This window comes from Portunus trituberculatus, chromosome 21 (assembly GCF_017591435.1).
Source record: "Portunus trituberculatus isolate SZX2019 chromosome 21, ASM1759143v1, whole genome shotgun sequence".
Taxonomy (NCBI): domain Eukaryota; kingdom Metazoa; phylum Arthropoda; class Malacostraca; order Decapoda; family Portunidae; genus Portunus; species Portunus trituberculatus.
This window is the reverse complement of record NC_059275.1, coordinates 632,163-657,512: the sequence shown is the minus strand read 5'-3', so window position 1 is coordinate 657,512 and position 25,350 is coordinate 632,163. Positions and strand designations below refer to the sequence as shown.

Below are 25,350 nucleotides of genomic sequence, written 5' to 3'. Positions count from 1 at the left end.
GGTTCTTGGATATGCGGAAGGATCTCATCGCCCAGTGCCCCCAGGGGAAGTCAGGATAGTGGAGGATAAATGCATCCGCTTTACTAGGGCACAGCGAATGGACTTTTCTCTACAGGCCGCCACCAAAGCTCTTCGTTGTGCTAATGAAGGCTCCTGGCCATCACTTGCTCGCTACCCTTCCGGCCAGTACAGGAGGATCTATGGGGTCAATGGACACGAGTTTGCTGGGAAAGCGGCCAAACTCAACACAGACTTACCCCTCGCCCTCACCACTAAGGGTAAAGACCCACAGGTGGTGGTACAGCATGCAGATATGTCTCGCCTGAAAGGTATCTTAGCACGCCAACGTGAGGCACAGAATTTTCTGTTTTAGGCTATTGGCGCCTTTTACATACTGGTTTCTTCTTTACAACTAGATCAGGAGGAGAAGCTCTTAGCTGACCAACTGTTCCACAGCATTCAGTTTGCCATGGTGGATATGGCTCAAGATTCAGCTTTCGCTCTAACTAATGTCAAGGCCATGAGATGGGAGGCGATTCTCTCTCACCTTCCCCCCTGTTTTTAAGACTGCTACCAAGGTTGATCTCAGGAAGTCAGCTCTTGACTCGGCCTTCCTCTTCGATGAGGACAAGGTTAAAGAAGCTCTTCGGGTGGCAGATAAGGCTGCTTCCATTTCTTTCCAGCAAGCAGCAGATCGGGCACTGGTTAAGCCAAGGCCAGCTACTGGCATCCCACTGGTGGATCGTGGTTCCCGCCCGGCGCCCACTGGTGATACTTCTCACTGGACTTCACTTTCCACACGGCGCATAGACCCGGCCTCTTGTTCAAGAGCGCCGCAATATCAGAGGTCTTCCTCTAGTCTTCCTTCTGCTTCTCGCCCTAAGAAGATGGGGAAGTTTTTTTGGAAGTAGATTGGCCGCCTTCCCAGATTCCAGTAGGAGGTTAACCTGTTTGGCCAAGAATCTAGATAGTTGGATGGCAATTGGTGAAGAGGCATGGGTTCTCTCCATCCTTCGCAAAGGTTACAAGATCCCTTTCACATCTCTTCCACCAGTCACCTCGGCACCTTTGGGGTTTCGTTCTTACCCTCCGGGTTCCAAGAAGGGCAAGGCACTAGAATTCGAGGTCCAACGTCTGTTGACAAAGGGAGCAATAGAGGAGACATCTGCAAAATCAGGTTTTTACAGTCACCTATTTGTAGTGCCCAAGAATACAGGAGGCTTTCGCCCTATCCTCGATTTATCCACGCTGAATCGTTATGTGACTACCATTCCCTTCAGGATGGAAACAGTGAGGGCAACACACCGCATACCACAGGGATTGCATCCTTTTTTTCTAATGAAGTAGACCAACTTTTCTGTTAAATTTTTTAGTATCTGGGGAATCTAGCAACTGCAACTGGATTTCGGGTTTTCTAGTGGACACAGGAGAGAAAATCTCAACAATACTGTGATGTCTTAGGATGACACTACAGTGCTTGTCACAGCATTATGTTAGATGAGCACCCCAGCTTAATGCTGTGACGAAAAACAATGGCCTACCTCTATTTCTGTTACGGCATTATGCCAGGTATCAGCCATTAGCATGACATCACTGCCTCCAAACACATACCACAGTACCTCCTCAGTGTTCGCATGGCTAAGGTGGCAAGAGAAATTGTTCGCCATCTTTTGTCTATGGATGAGCACCCCAGCTTAATGTTATGACGAAAAACAATGGCCTTTTGTCTATGTTTCCCTTGGATTCAGGACTATATCTTGGTGACCATGGGTAAAATGAAGTCGTTAATGCCTGTCACTATAGCTCAGGTTTTAGGGCTTCACAATGCTGGAGTCCAGACAAGAGAAATAGTGGTAAATGTTTATTGTGTGAGTAAGCAAAGTGTGAGAAACTGGGTGAAATGTTCCTAGAACAACTGTTGTGTCGCATTACCATCTGCTAAGCCATGGCTTGGCCCCTCAAAGAAAACATCTGTATTTACTTTAACTGTTCTCAGAAGGCAGCTAGAGAGTACACCTATCATAACCGCCAGAGAATTTGAAGAAAATAACCCATATCTGCTTTCTGAGGTGTCCATAAGAACAGTCAGCTGTCAGGTGGCTGAGCTAGGCTACAGTGGCCACCGGCAGAGTACGAAACACATCCTTCCCGGGTAGCAGAAGAAAAACAGGCTAGAATTTGCACTAAGTATCATAATTGGATTTCTCAACAGTGGTCTAAGGTACTTCGGAGTGATGAAGCAACCTTCATTGCCACCTGTAACTGTGATAGACATATGTACTGGCCCAGAGGTAGCAACCCACTAGACCCACGATACACCTGTTTAACCACCAAACACCCAGATTCACTCATGGTTTGGAGGTGTTTGACGGCTCAGTGTTGGTGAACTAATATTGCTCTCCAAAAATCAGCATATCAACCAGGTAAATTGTCACACCATTGTGTGACAATTTACCTGATGCATTTGATAAGTGTGGGGCTATGGTATCTATGCAGAGTGGTGCACTGTGTCACGCCATCAGATCTGTAGTTGGATAGCTTAAGGACTGTGATGTGAACTTCTTTAAAGACTGGCCTGGTAATTCCTCTGACCTGAACATCTTTGAAAACCTGGTGTCAGTAGAGAAGCAAAATATGATAGGCAAGGATGTCAGTTTCTATTCCCCAGCTCAAGTCTGCTGTACATGAGGCATAGATTAATATATTTCCCAGACCCTCAGGAATTTGTGTGAGAGTCTTCCTAAACGTCTTAGGGATGAGGTGAAGCGGAAGGGAGGTAGCATCATGTATTAGATTCTCAGTAAGTGTGAAAATATATTTTAATAGTATATGTAGACAGGTAAATTAATTAGGCCAGATTCAGATGCCATTGCCTTGCAGGTAGATTTGGATAGGATGAAAGAATGGACAGATAAATGGCAAATGCAATTCTATATTAGTAAGTGCAGGGCACTGAGTGTAGGTAGAGATAATTCACACAATAGGTACACGATAAATAACAAGGCACTAGGAAGTTCAAAAGTATGAAAAAGATTTGGGAGTCATGGTCAGCTCCAATCTCAGCCAAAGTGAGAGAGAGAGAGAGAGAGAGAGAGAGAGAGAGAGAGAGAGAGAGAGAGAGAGAGAGAGAGAGAGAGAGAGAGAGAGAGAGAGAGAGAGAGAAAGCCTTCATATACCTATGACATAATCACCACTCACACCACAGTCAGTCACCATCTTCCTCTGAGCTTTACCACTTTATCTAAAATCCACTTATCAAAAATAACCCCACATGCAGAAGAAGATGAAGGATGTTTTGGGGCCATCTTGGTGAATTATAGGCAGATTGAAGAGGTTCTGTTTGTATTCAGTGCTGGCAGACTGCACATGAGGCATGAGAAGAGCGGGAGCTGGATCCAAGATTCTAACAATTAGATTTATTAGTAATTCACTATCACTCAGTGCCAAAGTCGAGGTTATCCTCATGGCATGAGAGTATATGAATACTAGGATATGATATCCATTACAGCAGGCAATAGAGGAGTGGAAACATAAATATCATGGTGAAAGATAATACGCAAGCTAAAAGGGTCACAAGAAGAAGAAGTGGCCGAATCGCCACAAGTCTCTGCCTCGTCTGTGGGCGATCTCATCTCTGCTTTATTTTTTGGTATTCCATGTAAGATTTCACTTTATGCATTACAAAACAATCCTTTCTTGGGGGCAAGGTTTGTAAAGAGCTGATAGAAAAGTTTTGTGAACATAAATGCATATATAAGACAGTAACACCACCTGGATAGGTGGTGTTACCAGCAACTTGAGAGCAACCTTACAGCAACCTCGTTACCGTCCATCCAAGCGTTCATGGATGCCATTTCGCGGCAGGAGGTTGCTCTGACGTTAAAGTTTCTTGGTTCCAGCTCCTGGCAGCCAATGAGCACTTTTAGGCGGGCTACCAACCTCCACCCACCAACAACAACGAATCTTTGTGGATGCTATTTTACCAAGGTTGGTATGTGAGCAGGAGGTTGCTATGGAGGTTGTCTGTACCAACATAGACAACAACCTGCTTCTTGGATCCGGCCCCAGAGCTCCCACCTATTGGCCAGCTGCAGAACTCTCTGGCACGCAGTTTGAAATTGCATCTGGCGCTCAGTTTCGGCCAGATCGTGTAAGAGCAAACTGATTGCGCCAATTAAATTAATTATAATATTTTTTCAGTCGCGTTATAACAAAAACTCGTAAATCAAACATGCTTAAATCGAGTTACCTGTATCAACAATTTGGAAGAACAGGGACAAGTACTGCGAGACCGCAGTAAGTGTTTTTATTCACAAAAATGTACTGTACAGCACCTTAATGTGTTTAATAAAAAAAGTTAGAAATAAATGAAGCCTTTAATAGTACTCATTTAGTCTAAGTTAGTATTTTCAGAGATTATAGTGATGTTTTTGGGGGTCTAGGCTGGAGGTTGGTTCCTATCCCCCTTATTCTTAAGTATCTTATGGGAAAAGTTGCTTCACGATTCGAATAAACGCTGATTCGACGGATGAAAAACCGCCCTAACCCTGTCGAATTGTGAGGATACCCTGTATACATGATAGAAAGGTTTCCCACAAAAGGTACTTTATATTTCTGCCCAGAACCATGCCAACTCTGTTTTTCAACTTGCCAAACACTCTTTCATAAATAGAAAATGTCAGAAACTTTAAAACTCCAACTCTTCTCGTGACTTCTGGCATCTGGCCAAAAAACATCAACAACTTTACTTCTTCTTTCCGTCCTTTATTTCATCCTGATGGCACCACTGCCATCTCATCTGTCTGAAGCTGAACTCTTCTCTCAAACCTTTGCTAACAACTCCACCATGGATGGATGGATGATTCTGGGCTTGTTCCTCCCTCTCCTCCTCCCTCTGACTATTTCATACCTACGATTAAAGTTCTTCGTAATGATGTTTTCCATGCCCTCACTGGCTTAAACCCTCGGAAGGGTTATGGACTTGATGCGGTCCCTCCTATTGTTCTCAAAAACTGCTTCCATGCTTGCACCTTGCCTGGTCAGACTCTTTCAACTATGCCTTTCGACTTCTACTTTTCCTTCTTGCTGGAAGTTTGCTTGTGTAAAGTTTTGAATTTATCTTCAATAGGAAGATTCTTAAACATCTGTCACTTCACAATCTTCTATCTGATTGCCAATATGGCTTCTGTCAAGGTTGCTCTACGGGTGATCTGGCTTTCCTTACTGCAGTGGTTTCCAACCTGTGGGGCGCAGCCCCCTAAGGGGGCACGATGGGCTGCCAGGGGGGGCGCAAGCACTTCATAAAGTAGAAAAATTACTTAGTAGATGATTATATATCAACATTATTGATTTTGATGGAATACATAATTGGTTAAGTATTGAGAAAACATTTCAGATATGAGTTATGAAATGTTATTGTCTAAATACAATTATAAATTATTTCAAATGCTACTAAGTAACTAAGGAATTAAACAACTATAAAAGATAAAGAGAGAAACGTGCTGTAAATATAAATATTGTAATGATTACCAGAAACAATGCATCGTTCGTATGGTTCCCGTTCGGTTCACGTCTCAGACACGTCAGTACTCCAGCTTTGGGAGTCGGCCGTGTGTTCACGCTGCCACAGTAGTATGAGGGTGCGGTAGTAAGACGATAGCTCTGTGACCGTTCTGGACGTAACAAGTGCCTCGTAAATAAGGGGGGCGCAGGGAACTTGTCATTTAGTGAAGAATTTGAAAATGTTGGAAACCACTGCCTTACTGAGTCTTGGTCATCCTCTTTAAGAGTTCGGTGAAGCTTTTGCTGTCGCAGTAGACATAAGAAGAGCTTTTGATAGTCTGGCACAAAGCTTTGATTTCAAAACCCCTCCTATGGTTCCTAACCTTCTCTCTGCAACTTTATCTCAAGTTTCCATCCCAACTTTTCTATTGCAGCCATGGTAGACGGCCACTGATCTTCTAAATCTATTAATAGTGGTATTCCTCAGGGTTCTGTCCTGTCACCCATTCTCTTTCTATTATTCATTAATTACCTTCTTAACCAAACTTCTTGCCTTATCCACTCCTACACTGATGATACCACCCTACATCTTTCCACATCCTTTCAGAGACGTCCAACCGTTCAGGAAGTCAATAAATCACGCAGGGAAGCCACAGAATGCCTGACTTCTGATCTTTCTAAGATTTCTAATTGGGGCAGAGAAAACATAGTAGTTTTCAATGCCTCAAAAACTCAGTTTCTCCATCTGTCAACTCAATCCTTCAGACAACTATCCCCTCTTCTTCAGTGACACTCAATTGGCTCCCTCTTCCACATTAAATATCCTCGGTCTGTCCTTCATTCATAATTTTAACTAGAAACTTCACATCTCATCTCTTGCTAAAACAGCTCTTATGAAGTTAGGCATCCTGAGGCGTCTCTGCCAGTTTTTCTTGCCCCTTAAACTGCCAACTTCGTACAAGGGCCTTATCCATCCTTGTATGGAGTACTCTTCGCATGTTTAAGGGGGTGGGGCGGTTTCCACTCATACAGCTTTATTAGGTTGGGTAGAATCAGAAGCTTTGCATCTCATCAACTTCCTTCCTTTGAGTGACTGTCTTCAGCCTCTTTCTCACTGTAGAAATGTTGCATCTCTTTCTATCTTTTTTCTTTATTTTCATGCTAACTGCTCTGCTGATCTTGCTAACTACATGCCTTCCCTCCTCTTGTGGCCTCACTGCACAATTCTTTCTTTTTCCTCTCATTCCTATTCTGTCCAACCCTCTAATACAAGATTTAACCAGTGCTCTCAGTCATTTATACCTTTCATTGGTAAACTCTGGAACTCCCTACCTGCTTCTGTATTTCCATCTTCCTACGACTTAACTTCTTTTAAGATAGAGGTGTCAAGACATTTGTCCCTTGTTTTTGGATGAGTCTTTTGACCTTTCAGGGAACCTGCAATTCCAGTGGGCCTTTTTTTTCTAACATTTTTTTTTTTGCCCTTGGCAGTGTTCCCTCTTGCATAAAAAAAAAAAAAAAAAAAAAAAATACACATGTTGTGCAAAATTAAAAATGTCAATAGAAGGTTAAAAATACACCAAATGAAAGTCAAATATTGTATTATATGGAATATTAATATTAATGCGTCGGGACAAAAAGTGCAAAGATGCTCCTTCTATGGCCACCTTGCTGTAAGTGATATTTAGATCGCTCTCAACCAATACTGAGGCGGTTGAGGCGGTGACGTAAGTGATCATATATGATCATTTACCCATTAGAGGCGTGGGTGTCGGGACAAAAAGTGCGAAGATACTCCTTTTATGGCCACCGCGCTGTAAGTGATATTTGCATCACTCTCAACCAATACTGAGGCGGCTGAAGGGGTGACGTCATGGGTTAGTGTGTTGCCTGATCCTTCCTGATTGGCTGAGATGAAGTGATGTCTTTGCAGTCACACACCGGGCTGCGTGGGGGCGCCATTTTGGACACCCATTTAAGTTTTTGAAACACATCTATTTATATAGAAATTGAATGAGGGAAAGAAAGACAGAGACAGAGAGTATGGAGATGGACTGGGTTAGAAAAAGAAGGCAATAGTGGGGAGGTAGTCTGCTCTCACTGTGACAGTTCCTTGTCTTCCTTCTCTCCTTAGTCACTTCAGCTAGGTCCTACAGGTAGTCATTAACCCCTTCCTTACTGCAGCCACTCCCCGATATAAACAAAGCGTTCCCCTCCTATACCGCAGCCCCCTCCCTGCCCGTGTGCGCACGTGCCTCACGGCCAGATCTACACATTATATTTCTTTCTAACTCAGTGTTATGTACTTTTTTCTAAACATATTTTTGTCATTTTATTAATAAAAGAAAACGTAAACATAATCATAAATTGTACACTAATCATAAATTCAGCACCACACACTCTGCACCTGGTGAGGGTGGCCCTGAGGCAGTCATAACTAGGCTGCTCCCCCTCACTTGCCGAGAGGGTTTCAACACTGCTGTCACTATCACTCTCTCCTATTTCTTTTTCAGGATCATAGTCTGAATCATATTCATCTGGAGAGTCTTCCAGTATATCCTCACTATCTGTCTCATAATTATGATAATCCTCATCGCTGCTACACGAAGCAGACGCCATTATCTCTAACTAGAGGCAATAGATCAGTTTCACCACGGCCGATACTAGAGAACTGATGTTCTTGGGGGGACTGTGGGAATAATATATGTCAAAGAATAGTGATTGGCTTTATAGTTTATGCATGAAAAATTAACTCCGATATTGATTGGCTAGTTTGGGGGATGGTTTTGTTACGCTGGGGTGGCTAAAAATAACGCCTCCAGTGTTTGTTTGTTTGTAGTGAACCACGTGGAGCATGAAAAAGGCAAAATCCGCTCTCAGGCCACGGTTATACACGGAAATGTATTGGTGTGTGCGCACGCACTACAGCGGCATCTTGCGGTACTACGAGGTCGCTTTTGCGCGTGGTACGCACGTACCACAAAACAGTCTTGCGGTAAGGAAGGGGTTAAATGGTTGTTAAGGATGCCACTGGACCACATGAGAATTTGCCAATACTCCAAATAGAATGCTATATCTTTAATTCATCTATTATTGGTTAGACAAATTTTTTATTACAGTATACTTCTTAAATAATAATGAACTCTTTTATTTCAACATTGGGTGTAGAATAAGACTGATTAAATTATGAGAATATTTTTTGCTTTATTAAAAGAGAATAAATTATGGAAAAGAGGAAGGGGAAGTTTTTAAGGATCCCATAGGCAAACCGCTCTCAGCAACTGACACAGACAATTTGCTGTAACGGACAACTCCTCACCCCCTGGAGTGTTTGTTATTGTGAGGCACCACTGTACTTTCAAGTGCATAGTTTATAACTTTTATATTTGTATATTTACCTGTGGAAACTAAGATCAAGTTTCCAACTACAATGTTAAAGATATGCATGATACTTTTGCCTTTTCCCATAACTTAATCCATGTTTTATTCTGACTCTTAATACCAACCAGAGACCCTGATTCTAAAACCTTAATTTTTTGTAATGTTGGTCAGCTTTCACAGATTGAATTGATGAAACTTCAAACATTCCTAATATTAATTGTTTATTTGCAGACGTACCTGAACCGACGACCAAATCCCCGTCGACGGTTGCTGGTGCCATGTGCACTGGATCCACCACGGCCGCAGTGTCTTGTGTGTGCTCCACGACCTCGATTAGCCTTAAAGCTATCTGTAGCTCATACCTCAGTGGGAGCTCTAAAAGACAAAGTGCTGCGGGGTGCCTTAGCCATGGCAGCCCCGGATGTTGAAGTTGTAGATGGCAAGGGCACCATCCTTATCTCATCTGAAGAAGGGGAGACCCAAGAAAATAATGAAAAGATGTTGAAGGTGAGTGGTAATACTATAGTGAAATTTTAATTTTGCATATCTTGCCCCATAAGGTGCACTTTTCTTTAAAAAAAAGATTCTGAAAGATCAACTAGCATCATGTAGCTGAGTGCCTAGTTTTTGAGAGGTCTAGGGGTTATTGTTACTGTTATGAGACTAACACCTCAAAACAGCTCTGTTTGCCAATAGTTCCCAGTTATCTAAAGTGAAATGTATATTTGTTATTACATTTACCACTACCCATAATTATTAATTATTGCTTAAACCCCATTCTCACAGCAAACTTACACTATTTCTAACAGCTCAAGAAAAAGAAACGAAAGAAATACAGTAATACTCCGCTTAACGAATGTTCGTTTAACGAATTTCTGGTTTAACGTACTATATAAAGTTTGACCAAAAAGTCCGCATAACATATAACCACATCCGTTTTAGCGAATTTTCTGGGTTTCAATTTGCTGGGTGAGGGACCGAACATGGTAGCTTCGCTGTGATTAGCTGGCTCTCCGCCTCTGTCTCTAACGCTTCTGGAGCTGGATCCAAGATTCTTTAACAACGGCAGAGCAGCCTCTTGCAGCAAAATGGCATCCATGAACGCTTGGAGGGACGGTGACAAGGTTGCTACCAGGTTGCTCTGAGGTTGCTGGGAACACCATCTCTCCAGGTGCATTAATGTTCACAAAACAACATTTCTATTAGCTTTTTACAAACCTAGCTCCCAAGAAAGGATTGTTTTGTAATGCATAAAGTGAAATCTTACATGGAATACCAAAAAAGTAAAGCAGAGATGAGATGAGCCACAGACGAAGCGGGAGACTCGCGGCCACTCAGCCGCTTCTTCTTCTTGTGACCCTTTTGCTTGCGTGTTACTTTAATCATGATGTTTATCTTTTCACTCCTCTATTGCCTGCTATAATGGATATCATATCTTAGTATCCATATACGCTCATGCCACGAGGATAACCTTGACTCCATGGCACTGAATGATAGTGAATTACTAATGAAATACCGCAGTATTTCATTAATAATTCACTATAACTCAGTGCCACAGAGTTGAGGTTATCCTCATGGCATGAGGGTATATTAATACTAAGATATGATATCCATTATAGCAGGCAATAGAGGAGTGGAAACAAATATCATGGGGAAAGACAACACGCACGCTAAAATGGTCACAAAAAGAAGAAGAAACGGCCGAGTCACCGCGAGTCTTCTGCTTCGCCTGTGGCTCATCTCATCTCTGCTTTATTTTTTTGGTTTTCCATTAAGATTTCATTTTATGCATTACAAAACAATCCTTTCTTGGGGGCAAGGTTTGTAAAAAGCTAATAGAAATGTTTTGTGAACATAAATGTGAGAATGTGAGAGAATTTGTACATAGCTCCTTTAACTTCCAATGACTCATATGACATCATAAAAGTAGTGGTATACCGGTGGCCCAATATGCTGCCAAATGTATATATAATTTTTTTTTTTTTTTTTTAACCCATATGGTATGTTGGGGACCAGCCCAGAACGCATTCCCCCTATTTCCATTATTTCCTATGGGAAAATTACGTCCGCTTAAGGGGAGAGTCCGGTTTAGATCGGGGGTGCCATATCTCCGGTAAATATGCATGAATCGCTCTGATTTTTATGTTGTGAAGTATTGGCATCATTTACATCAACATTAGACATTGACCCCCATTCTTGTCCCCCCCCCCTCCAACTACAACTACAACGAAAATTTAAAAGCGAATCTCCGTCGTTATTATTGGCCCCACAACCTTCATTTTTCTGTGACTTAGAGACGTTATAATATGAAATGTTTCTTCGTCGTTAGATTTTTCATTTCAGCTTTTAAATTTGTTTTATGATTTTTTTTTTAAATGTGTTTTTTTTTGCCTTTTTTTGACCAAAAAAATATTAATATAAAATTAAACCAGACATATATAAAAAAAACAGCGACGATGATTTGAAGAGAAAGTATTCCTCTGCCTTTTAGTCTTTGTTTCATTGAAATCAAGCTAAAACTGGCTCCAAGGTTAACGTTAGAAGGGGAATAACTTATGTTTTGAGATATGGGCTGAGAGAGGTCGCGAGAAACAGCGCAGCAACCTGGCGTGACTGTAGCTACGAGAGCACTGAGCCCTGTGACCGACCCACCGAACACTGATACCACACAGACTCGTCGTCAGTCTTGCCATATCATATCCACACAAAAAAAAGTTCAGATTTTAGCATTTTTTCGTAGAATTGGGTGGAAAAAAACTTACTCTGCTGATGTAAACAAACGCACAGCTGCACGTGGTTGAGCGCGGGACCTTTAAACGGGATTTAAAGGGAAACTATCGCAAGTTTCCTTTTAAATCTTTGCGAGATAGTTGCCAAAATGTATACCTACCAAATATATTTTTTTCACAAAAAGTCATTTTTTTAATATTTTTGGGGTCTCCAAACCGGACTCTCCCCTTAACGAATTTTTGCTCTATGAACAGCTTTGACACCCCCTATCCTGTTCATTAACCCTTTCCTTCTGGCAATCGTATATATACGATTGCATCAATGCGTCCGTAGCGACGGCGATCATACCCGTAATCAAGAATTTTCGCGCATCAATTTTGAGCTCCAAGTGCGGTTTCTCGAGTCAGATGGTGAGTGGAAGTGTCTGGCATGTTTCCACATGTAGTGTTGTCACTATAGCTCTGGAAATTTAGCGGTAATCAAGCTATTTTCCCTTTCTCTGGGCGACACTTGGCAACCCCAGCGACCCGCCGGGTGGAAAGCACCATGATAAGTGTGAAGAGACATCCTGATAAGAGCGAAGGATCTCAGATCATAACTCACCATGGAGCAGGACAGAACATATGTATTTAGCAGTGCTTCTGAGTTTGAAGACAGTGTCAGTGAATATTTAGAAGAAGAAACTGAAGAAAGCGAAGACATTAGTGAGGACTCGGAAAGTGAAAAAAAATATTACCTATCATTCTTTCATGTTAATTTTTTCATTATCTTCGATTTTATAATAAAATGGTAGAAGGTAACTTGTCAGAGAGAGAGAGAGAGAGAGAGAGAGAGAGAGAGAGAGAGAGAGATAATGTTATTTGCCTGAAACTTGATATGAAAAGGGATGAAAACACTCTCTCTCTCTCTCTCTCTCTCTCTCTCTCTCTCTCTCTCTCTCTCTCTCTCTCTCTCTCTCTCTCTCTCTCTCTCTCTCTCTCTCTCTCTCTCTCTCTCTCTCTCTCTCTCTTGGAAGTGTACAATTTCCTCCAAGATGAGAGAGAGAGAGAGTGTGTGCGCGCGCGGTGTCATCGCTCTCCGGGCTGTTTCTGGAAGACGGATCACACAGCAGGAGGAGGAGGAATCCTTGATAAGGCATAAACTGAACTTTCAGAGGTCACATCGAGCTACAAAGTACATCATTGTATTCAGAATAACAAAGAGAAAATCATTATTAGTATTCAAACAGTTTTCTGACAATTTCTAGGTTTACCATTTTTAGCTGTCATAGCAAACGGGAAAATAGTTTAAGCGCCGGAAGGAAAGGGTTAAGCGGAGTATTACTGTACTTGAGGTGCCCTTTCTCGTTTTCTTTGAGAAGACACCCAGCCCTTTTTCTACTCCCAGGTGCCACCCATCAGGCCAATTGCATCATTCGCCTCTTTTCTGTCACAGGGCTTACATGTTGCCTTTAGCTCAGTGCTTGTACCGGCTAGTTGTTATTTTTTCTTTTCAGTAGTGGTTGGGTTTGCCTTTTGTCGCTCCTTGGTTTGTCTGTCTTCTATAGGGAGATTGTAAGTGTGTTATTATGACACGTAAGTGTGTGAAGTGTTCTCGCCTCCTCCTGTCACTTACGGTGGACCCTTATGGGGAGTGTCTGTCATGTAGGGAGGTGTTTTGTAGCCTTGCTTCCCATTGTGATTGCTGTAAGGCCTTGTCCCACGACCAGTTTCTATGTTTTTTGGAGAGTATTAAAGACTGTACGGAGAGGAGGAAGGTTTCTTCTTTGGTAAGTCTAAGTCTTCCCCCACGTCACGGCAACTGCAGAAATGTATGTGCAGGATGGAGGAGACATTGGACTGGCTTTCCCTCTTTCTCTCCTCTTCCTAGGGTTCTCCTTTCTCTGGTTTCGAGACTCCGGCTTCACAGGTAGACAGTTCCCAACCAGGAAGAAGCAGTGCTATGCAGAGGCCGGGTTGGGCCAGACCCGCTGGTGCTGCCGGTCCCGAGGTCAAGATGGTACCAGCGTCCGCCACAGGCCCAATAACAACAGGTAGCTTCCATGCCCCAGATCCTGGGACAGGTAAGGCAGTGCACAGTGTCCTTAGTACTTTTCACGCTGTTTACGGTGATGGAGTTGGCAACAGCTATTTGGGTCCCATGCCCGGCGGCTGTCCCACTATGGATATGGAGGTCGGCGTTTGCCATACAGCTCCCATACCTGGTGGCCAGACTCCTATCTAGGATATTGATGGTGGCATCTGTCATTTGGTTCCCATGCCTGGGGGCCAGCCTCTTATCCCTTGCTGTGGTTTTATCTGCAGTACAGGTAAGGAAATGCCCAGTGGCAGTGTTTATGGTAGTGGGGTTGGTGACAGCTCTCCAGCTCTCATGCCCAGCGGCCACCCCACTACTCAGGATACAGAGGTCAGTGTCTGCCATACAACATCCATGCCTGCCACAAGGCTCCCCATGCTGGCAACCAAACTCATGTCCCTTGTGTAGGAGTTGATGTGTACCCCTTGGCTTCCATGCCTGGTGGGCCATCTTCTTCACAGTGGTTTGGGCCATGTCGACAATAGTGAGTCTGTGCCAGGCAGTCTTCCACTTATTCGGGAGGATTCTGTTGAGGCTGGCCATCTAGCTCCTGTGCCTGGTGGCAGTGGGGTGGACCAAGGTCTTTCAGCTCTCATGCCAGTTGGCTATCCCCTTTTGCAGCTGGGACCTGTGAGAATGATGAGGAGGAAGTGCCCCCCAATCAAGAAGGTGTTTCCCATTTTCTGCACCTCATAGGTCAAGTGAGGGCCTATCATCATCTGCCTTCACCTGAGGCTCCTTCCTCATCCCAGCTTATGGGTGTAGAAAGGGCACAGGGCTCAGTTTTGCCCCACCAGCTCTCTTTTACTCTCATTGCAGGTCCCTGAAGGAGCCTATGCCTTGCTCAGCCAATTTTCAGTTGTCTAGGGACTGGTATGGCCAGGCCAGATCTTTTTATCTTCCTTAGGGGTCTTTGCTGGCTCCTCCTCCGGTTAATGAGAGTTGGGTGCTTTACAGCCAGTGGGCAGCCTAGTGGTGTTTGTCTCCTCCCATTTGTGTGCACAATGGAGAAAGTGTGCAGCTCCATGGCTGACTTTGCCTCTTGGACAGACCAGGTTTTGGCTACAGGGGCTGGTGCTGCTTCTAGCACAGAGTAAGATGTTTTGGAATTTTTGTCGGCACAGGCCAAGTCTAATAAGGACTTTCTTTGTCTTGTTGAGGAGCTACATTGTAGACTCCTTTTGTTACAGGTGCAGGCTATAGTGGATTCGTTGCCTCGTACCTTTTCTGACGGGGAGAAGCTCCAGCTTCTTTCTTCTCCCTTTACTGATGTGCTATTTGACCCTCACCGAAACACAGCTGTCTGAGGCAACTGACAGTAGCCCCTTCTCTGTTCCCTCCTACCTTCTCTATTCTCATTTTCATTCCAAAGCTGTATGTTGCATGTATGTGTGCAACAACTTAACTTGCTCTTGTCCCTATGCTCTTGAATCTTCTGAGTTTTCCACCATTTAGCTTAAACTCAATAGTCACTCTCTAACTAAATTTATGTGCTGTCTATCTCTCCCCTAACTCCTCTGAATATAGTAAATTCTTTGACTATGTATGGCATCAGTCAAGGTCACTACTGGTGATCTTCTGGCATTTCTTACTTAGTCTTGGTCATCCTCTTTTAGAAATTTCGGTTAATCTTTTGTTGTCGCATTAGACATATCAAAATCTTTTGATAGAGTCTGGCACAAAGGTTTGATTTCAAAACTGCCCTCCTACGATTTCTATCCTTCTCTCTGCAACTTTATCTCAAGTTTCCTTTCCGACCATTCTATTGCAGCCGTGGTAAACGGCCACTGTTCTTCTAAATCTATTAACAGTGGTGTCCCTCAGGGTTCTATCTTATCACCCACTCTCTTTCTATTATTCTTTAATGACCTTCTTAACCAGACTTCTTGCCCTATCCACTCCTGCGCTGATGATACCACCCTACATCTTTCCCCGTCCTTTCAGAGATGAAACCCTTCAGGAAGTCAACAGATCACACAGAGACACCATAGAACGCCTGATTTCTGATATCTCTAAGATTTCTGATTGGGGCAGAAAAAACTAAGTGGTTTTCAATGCTTCAAAAACTCAATTCCTTTTATCTATCAACCCAACACAACCTTCCAGACATCTATCCCTTTTTTTTCAATGATGCTCAACTGTCTCCCTCTTCCACACTAAATATCTTTGGTCTGTCCTATACCCATAATCGTAACTGGGAACTTCACGTTACATCTCTTGCTAAAACAGCTTCTACGAAGGTAGGCATTCTGCAGTGTCTCTGCCAGTTTTTCTCGCCCCTCCAACTGCTAACTCTGTACAAGGGCCTTATCTGTCCTTGTATGGAGTACTCTTCGTATGTTTGGGGAGTTCCACTCATACAGCTTTATTAGATAGGTTGGAATCAAAACCTTTTCATCTCATCAACTTCCCTCCTCTGACTGACTGTCTTTAGCCTCTTTCTTACTGCAGAAATGTTACATTTCTTTCTATCATTTATCACTATTTTCACGCTAACTGTTCTACTGATCATGCTAATTGCATGCGAGGCTGTGGCATAGTGGATAAGGTGGTGAGCGTGGAATCGGGCAGATGTCCACGCGTAGTAGGTTCAAATCCCACCACATACAGCCTTAAACACTTTGTCATTTGTCGAGTGGTTTAAAGTCACTTACATGTCACCATGATACCCAGGCTTTAGGTGGTTACACCCAAGATGAGCTTTGGGGGTGATATGGGCCCTAATATGGGTACCACTATAAATAGAATTGCCTGCACCACTAATGAGCAGAAGCTGAACATATACTCTTCAAGTGTGCCTACAGGTGCTATAAGCCATAATGTAAAAAAAAAAAAAAAAGCTTCCCCTCCTCCTGTGGACTTGCTGCACAGGGCTTTCTTCTTCCTCTCATCCCTATTCTATCCGACTTTCTAATATAAGAGTTAACCTATATTCTCAATCATTCATACCTTTTACTGGTAAACTCTGGAACTCCCTACCTGCTTCTGTATTTCCATCTTCCTATGAGTTAACTGCTATCAAGAGAGAGGTGACAAGACATTTGTCCCAGGCTTTCAACTAATTCTGTCTGATCTTTTTTGGAAACTGCAATTCCAGTGGGCCTTTTTCTCTAATATTTTTTTTTTTTTTTTTTTTGCCCTTGGCAGTTCTCCTTCCTACATAAAAAAAAAAAAAAATTTTCCAAATTTTGTACTGTGGTTCATCTGATATGATAGGGAATACAGTAATTGATCTGGTGATTTGGGTAACCATATTGACTTGTTCCTCAGTTTGTTAACACCTTTGCCACAAGGCCAGTTTTTGTTGACTGGTCCCCCCCCCCCCCGACCCCGGCAATACAAACTCTCCTGCAGAGCTCCCAACCACTACACGTTCATCCCCTCAACTTGCCTTTTTACCCATTTTTGAGGGGCATTTTGAAAATATATTTTGCTTAACACATACGAGACATTTCAATGAAGGTTATATTAGGTTTAGTTTAGTTTGGGTAGCTTGGGTTAGGTTAGGTTAGATTACGTAAAACTAGGTAAGGTTTACATATGGAAAAAAAACTATACCTAGCATAATTTATCCTAACATAATCTTCATTGATGTGTTTAGTATGTGTTGAGCAAAAAATATTGTCAAAATGTACCTAGAAGTAGGTGAAAAAGCAAGTTGAGCGGGTGGATGTGCAGCACTGGGGCAGCCTGCAGAAGGGCATCTATTGGTGGGGAGGAGGCAAATCACACTTGTTCCCTCTCGTTCATCCATTTACATAGGCTGTCTACCACTTCACAGTCAAATATATACATGAAGGCTTCACGTTAGCATGTAAAAGCAGGCACAGACATGGCAGACTGGTTGACAGGGTCAAGGTCATCAGCACTGGCACTTAACATGGTGACCAGATCTGGTCACGTGTATTGAACAGATCAGACATAAGGTGCCACCCATGGTCCATCATGGGCTCAATTTTGTCTATAGAATAATGTTCACTTATATTCAGAGTCACTTTCATCACTATCATCATTTGCATCATCACCAGGAAGTTACTCAAAGTAGGAGTCATAAGGCTCAGTGTCACCTATGGCAGTAAAAGAGAGAGAGAAAAAAAAAATGCACACACTACAAGCCAATATGGATACTATGAAGTCCACACAGGCAGCATAGATCCACTTAGAATGAGTGCATAAATCAAACTGAGGAAGACTCCTATCACACTAGGACACTGGCTAAGAGGCTGTGACGTAGGCCTAAAGCAACATACTAATTGGCTATTAGAATAGTGGGAGGGACTTCCCCAGTGTATCTGTGCACCCATATAAGGCCTCAGACAGCACCACAAGCTGTTGTATTGCAAGCTTTTGATTTTTTATTGAGATCTCATTGCCAATCTTGTACACGTGTACAATCTTGTATTGAAGGGGTTACTATGCAATACTGTATATGATGGCTCATAAAATGCACTCACTTTTGGCTGACATTGAAGTGAAAGGAAAAAATAAAAAAGATAAATGAGCAGATTTAAGCTCTGAATATGGAGTGAAGGATTTCATCTGATATTTGAGGACACATGCATTTAGATCGTTATTAGATCCTAATATTTTGCATTTTTAAAACTTTTGATCTTCGCTAGTAGGCTACACATCAATACTGCTGTGACTTGTGAGATGTAAACATATACCTGGCATATGGTGTTGGCAGTGACTGTGAGAGTCAGAGACTTTTTTTTATGTTAAGGCCTATAGCGCTGTTCAGCTTCTGCCCATTAGTGGCGCAGGCAATTTTATTTATAGTGGTACTCATAGTAGGGCCCATATCACCACCCAAGCTTGGGTGTAACCACCTAGAGCCTGGGTATCATGGTGACATGTAGGTAACTTTAAACCATTCGACAAATGGCAAAGTGTTTAAGGCTACGTGGTGGGATTCGAACCTATGTGTGGACGTCTGTCCGATCCCACGCTCACCACCTTATGTATGCAAGGTAAGAATGTTAAAAAATAGGTGCAATTTTAATTGTATAAAAGTATGTTTTACCTCAAGGAGTAATGGCATCACACTAAAGAACCCAGTGAAGCTTACCAGTGTCAAGATTAAGATCACTGACCGCATTTGTTTTGGTTCATATATATGCATAATGCATGGTTACTTGGGAAATTCTTCGTGATTAATGTCATTCTATGTGAATTACCAGTATGACCTGTTATATATTGGTACCTTGAAAAAAAAGAGTTGTTTTGTGCTGTAGTATCTATCATCACTTTGTTTACATCTGCAAAAATGTCTAGGGTTTGATTTTTGAGCATACATTGCCACCAACCACTGTCTCAGTATTGAACCTTGGCCTCATAGGATGCAGGGTCATTTCCTGAGACTTTTTTTTATTTTTGGAGAAAAAGGTGCTTCTTGTGAACCATCAGAAATGGTAAGTCAAATTTGGAGATTACATGCCCATGTGAAGCCTATATATATATATATATATATATATATATATATATATATATATATATATATATATATATATATATATATATATATATATATATATATATATATATATATATATATGAGAAAATGAAGTGGTACATATCCTATGTAAATGGATGAACAAGAAGTGTGGCAAGCTAGAAAATATGGTTAAAATGAACAGTGACATGAAGAAAACTGGATGGAATAAAAAGGTAAAACACCCTTAAGGGCAAATGTGGGAAACATGAAGTAGTATTACAAGCTCTAGAGGAGAGAACTTGGAAGGTGGCTGGTAAGACAGAGGCATTTGCTCCCTAACTTTGGCAGATGTTTTTCCTCTTTGTAGAGAGCCAGCACTCAAGTGGGCCTTTTTTTATTTATTTTTATTTTTTTCTCCCCTTGGCTGGCCCTCTTCCCTATATGAAATAAAAAAAAGAATACAACAATATTTGGATAAGGAGATATATGAATCAGGAAGAAAAGGAAAAAAGAGAACTGAGAAGTGAAACTAGGAAAAAAAAAAACGTGTGGACAGAGAATGAGAAGAAAAATTTTACTGGAGATTGCTTCTCATGCTTATCAGTTCTTTTATGTAAGGGATTCTACACTAATTTTTTTCCTTTTTTTCTTTTCAGGAATTCAACATTGTGGATGGAACCCAGCTTAACTGTGATGACTTTTTGCAGAACTACAACATCCTAGTGGACATTATTGACTGGTTGGTTATCATTATTGTTATTACTCTGTTAGTTGATTGATTGTTGAATTTAATTTTTGGCATTGCATTAACCAAGTTACATAGCTCTTTCTAATTTATGTTGTATTCCTTACACTTCACCGTAGTAGTTTTTTATAGCCATTTTGTTTCAGTAATTGTAATAAACAGAGTACATGAGACTTACCTAGATTAGTTGAAATATGCTTAGTATTTGACAAAACAAGTCACATCTGCTTGAAGTGTAACATAGCTTTTACATGAGATGATGCCTTACTGCCCCACATATCAGACTTTGATGTGTACAAACACCCCACATGATTATTAGATCCTCAGTTATCGTAATTTTTTTTACTTTCTAAGAAACACACTTTAATCCTTAACGTACAGTGATCTTTTAGGGAAGATTGTATCATCACTACAAAGAGGCGGGGATTGTTCAAGGAATCATAATTTTACCACGCTAAACTTTTGAATGTTTCTCCCTCATTATTGGTCCTGGGGCAAGTGGAGGTATCTGGCAACTTTTCTCACTCGCTTCCTCGAGCCTTGAGACATATGTTCCCACTCAATAGGTCATCTTTTTCCATTTGGAGGCTACATCTGGCAACCCCTGTGACCTGGAGGGAAGAAATGGTACTCCGAGTGATGTTATGTCAGTGATGCTCAGTACTGACATTGAGGATTATGGTGTCTATCCCAGACAAGATCAGTATTGTCCTGACCAATCTTGCTATTGTATCCAAAGACCTAGGTTTGTGTGGCTTTACAAAGCTAATGAAAAGCTGTCCATCCTCTTCTCTGACGGTTTTTAACCTCTTCAACATGATGACGCTTATTTTGCGTCATTGGGGTGCTCGTGAGATATTCGATGACGCACATACTGCTAAGATTTTATGTTTTCTTTCCCGGATACTGTATGAGATCTCTCAGAATGTAGGTCGTACATGATTTGAAGACATACTTTACTTTCATCATTATTATAAAGGTGTATCAGTCTCATCAGGATAAGTACTGATGTGCCATGCTGGAAATAATTGTATTATTTTTTTTTCTATTGTAGTACTAATTTATTAGTTTACAATAGAAATTAACATTTTCTCTCATTTGTCATCTTTAGAAAATGGTCTTGAAAAGGCAGACAATAATTATTTTCTCTAAAGTTTGTGTGGGATTATTTCTTATTGTACTTACCTTTTATGAAAAATCACTCACCATCATCATTATTACCATAGTGGAGAGAGAGAGAGAGAGAGAGAGAGAGAGAGAGAGAGAGAGAGAGAGAGATAGCTGCCTCTTAAGTCAGGTATCTCCCTATCCCCACCTAGCCTGGATATGGCACCAGGAGCCGTTTTCTGTTGCTTGTAGTGAAGAGGTTAACTGTTCTCTTTTCAATGTACATTTTTAGAGTATTATACACACACACACACACACAATCTTGTGTCTTTGACATAAGCTTGAAATTTCACAATCTGAATGATTTTGGTCTGCGTTGTGTGATGTTGCCACCACTAACCTCATGGTAATGGAATTCTCATGTTAATGTTCTTTAGTAATAATAAGTGTAATGTTCAGAGCTGGGCTGCTTGTGTAAGAGCCATCAGCATCACAAGTTTTAAAGTTAGCTCCTTCACTGTGAGATTGTGTACATGGGCTATGGTCCTCAATCATTGCAAGACTGGCGTGGCATCCTAGGTATCCGTTTATCTGTGTGTTGACAGTCTCAAGTTGAACGCTTCTTGCAGTAGTCTGTTGACAGGGTTTTTTTTTTTTTTTTTTTTTTTTTTTGCCCTGCAGCCATCCACAACAATGTAAAGCAAAAAAAGGGGCCCCCTGACTGTCTTGATGGTTGTGAAAGTTTTCAGATAAAAATTTTTTATTATGAGGTTAAGGGAATTGATGTCCTATCTACTACAAAATTTTGTCCATCTGTTGACAAGCATTAAGTATTGCTTTTTGGTCTCTGACTTCCAAAAGGCTATGGTAATGTTTGTATCTGCAGCTGAAATGCCTTTTTCTCTCTGGACAGAAGACAAGCCATTAACTTCGTGTGCCACATGATAGGTGATCTGTTGAGAACCGTTGTGTGAGCATATTTTCGTCTTCGTGATGAGCAGTAGTTCCTTGACTAGCATTAGGGGAAGTGCCCTCCCATTGTTGGAATGGCCACAATGCTACCACCAGCCATCATTTTGCTTCCTCTGCTCATATTTTCTGCAGACCTCTGGAGATCAGCATGGAAAGATGTGAACTTCAAATTGTGCCCAACTTATAGAAAATTCATCAAAATATATTGGTGAGGTTTCCAAGAACAATACCAGACTACCTGTTTGTTGAAATGAGATGCAAATGAATTAATGCTTGGAGTCCCTAAAATTCTCCAGATATCCCTAAAGATCGTTTCATTTAGCTTCCATTCATGCATGTCATTAAATTTGAGATACTTTGTCTTTTATGATGTTATCTTTGCTAGATATGTGAAAGCATGTAATCCATGCCTCCCTGTCTACATCATTCTAACAACAGGTTTTGTGAAGCAGAAGGACTTAGACTATATGAGGCGTTGCGTGACGTAGGGCGATAAGCGCCAAAAATAAAAAACGGAGAAAAACGCGGTCAAATTTTTGCAACATTTGGAATGCGATAGCTCAGCAACGGATCAAGCTAGAGAGTTTGGTGTTGTCTTAAAAGAAAGCTTAGAATGTCTACCTTATGTCTGTCATAAAATCAAACACATCATCTTGCCATAATTTGAAAGGATTAACGGTGAAATGATTTTTTTGCTGTTTTTCAGTGTTAATCGGCAAAAAATGTGGTCATCGGTTTATATCTCAGAACTATGATAAGTTATTGAAAAAATATTATACCATGCATAAAGTAAACATCCTAAACTTTTATTTAAGACCAATCTCAGCTCTCTAGCTTGATCCGTTTTTTAGCTATCGCATTCCAAATGTCGCAAAACTTTGATCGCGTTTTTCTCCTCTTGTTTTATTCAATCAATATCCTACTATGGTGCTTGAAACATGACTCCAAACCCACACAATCATAATCACATCCTAGTAAAATAAAAAATAACAATAAAACACAATAAGAAAAATCTTCAAAATTGCAAAAGAGAGATTAAGAGGAGAAAAAGTAGAGTAGAAGACATGAAAAAAGGAAAAGAAATACGCCAAAAGGATTCATGTATTTTCCTAATGTTATCTAAGCCCAACTTATCATAGCAACCATCCTTGCATGCAGGCCCTACCTCACGCTTTTTTACAACTTTCCCTGTATTTTGGTTCACGTATTCCTGGCTGGTGTTCCGTTTGGTTTCCGCCACAATTCTCTTCCACTCACTAGGGCTGGGGCCTGTTTTGCGTTGTAATAAGCCCCCTTCGGCACTCCCCTCACCACTGTTAGAAGCCATCACAAGGTATCTGCTGACTAACGTTATAAAAAAACACACAAAAAGTTGATAATCACGGGGCTTGCGGAGACAATAGCGTAGACTGGCTTGGCTGGTGGCGGGCCGCGGGTAGCTTGGGATGCACGGCAGGCAGTGATTGGCCAAGGCAGAGCTATGCGGTACACTACGCAGCAAGGGATTGGTCACCCAGCTTGTCGCTTATCTCCTCTCGTGAAGGCTGGGTTGATGCATGGCGGACGGAGCTACAGTACAGAGAAAAGTTAATGTTACGTTATGGGATTTTCGACCATGAAGGCGTTGGCGCTTACTCCTAAGTTTGGTACCACTGGAAAGCTGAGACTCTGGCGAAGTGCTATACATAACTCAATTTCGTCTACGGTGGCGCTTAACTCCCTCCATCACGTAACGCCTCATATGTACAGGGGGAAATGGTGCCATACAGTGTCCTGTCTCCAAAATTAAGCAAGATTAAAATACCATTAAAGTGAAATAATGGAGGAAGTGGCAGATGTAGGTGGCGCTACCAGATAAATGTTATCAAAACATTCGCCAAGTCTAGATAAGACAATATTTATTGAAACACCTTTTGGACTGAGGAGATTGGGTGAAGAAAATACTGATAAAGAATTTTCAAGATTTCATGAGAACAAAAGTAATGTGAGAAGATTGGTGAATGTGGAGAGGGAGTTGAGAGGCATGAAGGAAGTGCTCTCAAGTATTCTGGAGCCAGATCCAAGAAGCAGGTTGTTGTCTATGTTGGTACACATGTAGTCGCTAACATTAAGGTTTTAACATTGGTAGAGGAGGTGTAGTGATGGGGTGTGATTTCAGACAGGCAGTAAATCAAAATCAAGACAAAAAAGAGAAATATTGTTTGAATATTTCTCATGGTAGCAAATGCAGTGAATTGTTTGCTTATTGTTTTGTTTTGACCAAATTGCATGTAGAATTTATTTAATGGTTGGACATTGCTTTGAGTGGGAAAAAAAAAAAACCTGTTCACCTTTTAGAACATTAGTGACTTACATGTACAGTATGTTTTGTATGGGTATTATTCTATTTCTTGACCTAACTGCAGGAATATGTTTTATTTCTTTGTTTTACATTGCTGAGAAATGGAAATGTTAAGTTTAGGGGGGGTTAGAATGGGTTGGTGTTGGCAGCGTTGAAAATCCGTTCATTTATGTTACAATAGTTTGCTTTGGTGTTCTTATAGTCAGTAAGTGAAGCAAAATCTAGGTACGAGTGAGAATTGCGTGCCCCACTGAGTCACTGAGTCCTCCTTTACCAAATGGAATTCCAAAGCAAGTCATTCATGCCGAGGGAAGCGGCATTTCAGCAGTAATTCACTATCACTCAGTGCCACAGAGTCATGGTGATCCTCATGGCATGATTGTATATGAATACAAAGATATGGTGTCCATTATAGGAGGCAATAGAGGAGTGGAAACATAAATATCATGGTGAAAATAACAACCCAAGCTAAAAGAGTCAGAAGTGGCCAAGTCGCCGTGAATTCCAGCCACACCTGTTACCAATCTCATCTCTTTTATTTTTTGGTATTCCATGTAAGATTTCATTATGTGCATTACAAAACAATCCTTTCTTGTGGGCAAGATTTCTAAAAAAGCTAATAGAAATGTTGTTTTGTGAACATAAATGTATATACTCAGGCAAACCCCGCTTAACGAAGGGGTTACGTTCCTGAAAAACCCTTCGTTAAGCAAAATTTCATTAAGCAAACCGATTATAACAAGTTTAACCCCAGACTAACTTCCATTGAGAGTAAACAAAGCGATTATAACAAGTTTAACCCCTGACTTGAACTTCCATTGAGAGTAAACAAAGCAAGAGTGCATCATAGTACAGTGAAAGGTTTAATGAAAGTAAAAACTATGAAGTTAAACATTTAGGCAGTTTAATTTAAGTCATTATAATGTACACTAATGTATATATGTATGTAACTTTATAATGTTAATAATCTTAAATTTATGAAGGGAGGGAGAATGAAACAGGAAAGACACTAACCAGCAACCTGTGGAATGTAAACAAAGGGCGCATCATTGTATCACATAC

The 25,350-nt window shown here is 41.4% G+C and overlaps 1 protein-coding gene across 3 annotated transcripts in view; it reads left to right on the top strand.

Moving 5' to 3' along the window:
• Positions 1 to 25,350, top strand: part of LOC123506846 (SUMO-activating enzyme subunit 2-like) — a 254,108-nt gene that overhangs the window by 170,154 nt on the left and 58,604 nt on the right. For 2 of the 3 annotated variants that reach the window (XM_045259200.1, XM_045259199.1), the window contains exons 10-11: positions 9,115 to 9,390; positions 19,780 to 19,862. In XM_045259200.1, coding sequence (XP_045115135.1) covers positions 9,115 to 9,390; positions 19,780 to 19,862 — 359 coding nt within the window. Of the gene's footprint in view, positions 1 to 9,114; positions 9,391 to 19,779; positions 19,863 to 21,888; positions 22,255 to 25,350 lie in introns of those variants that run through there. The other variant, XM_045259201.1, reaches the window with a different exon arrangement.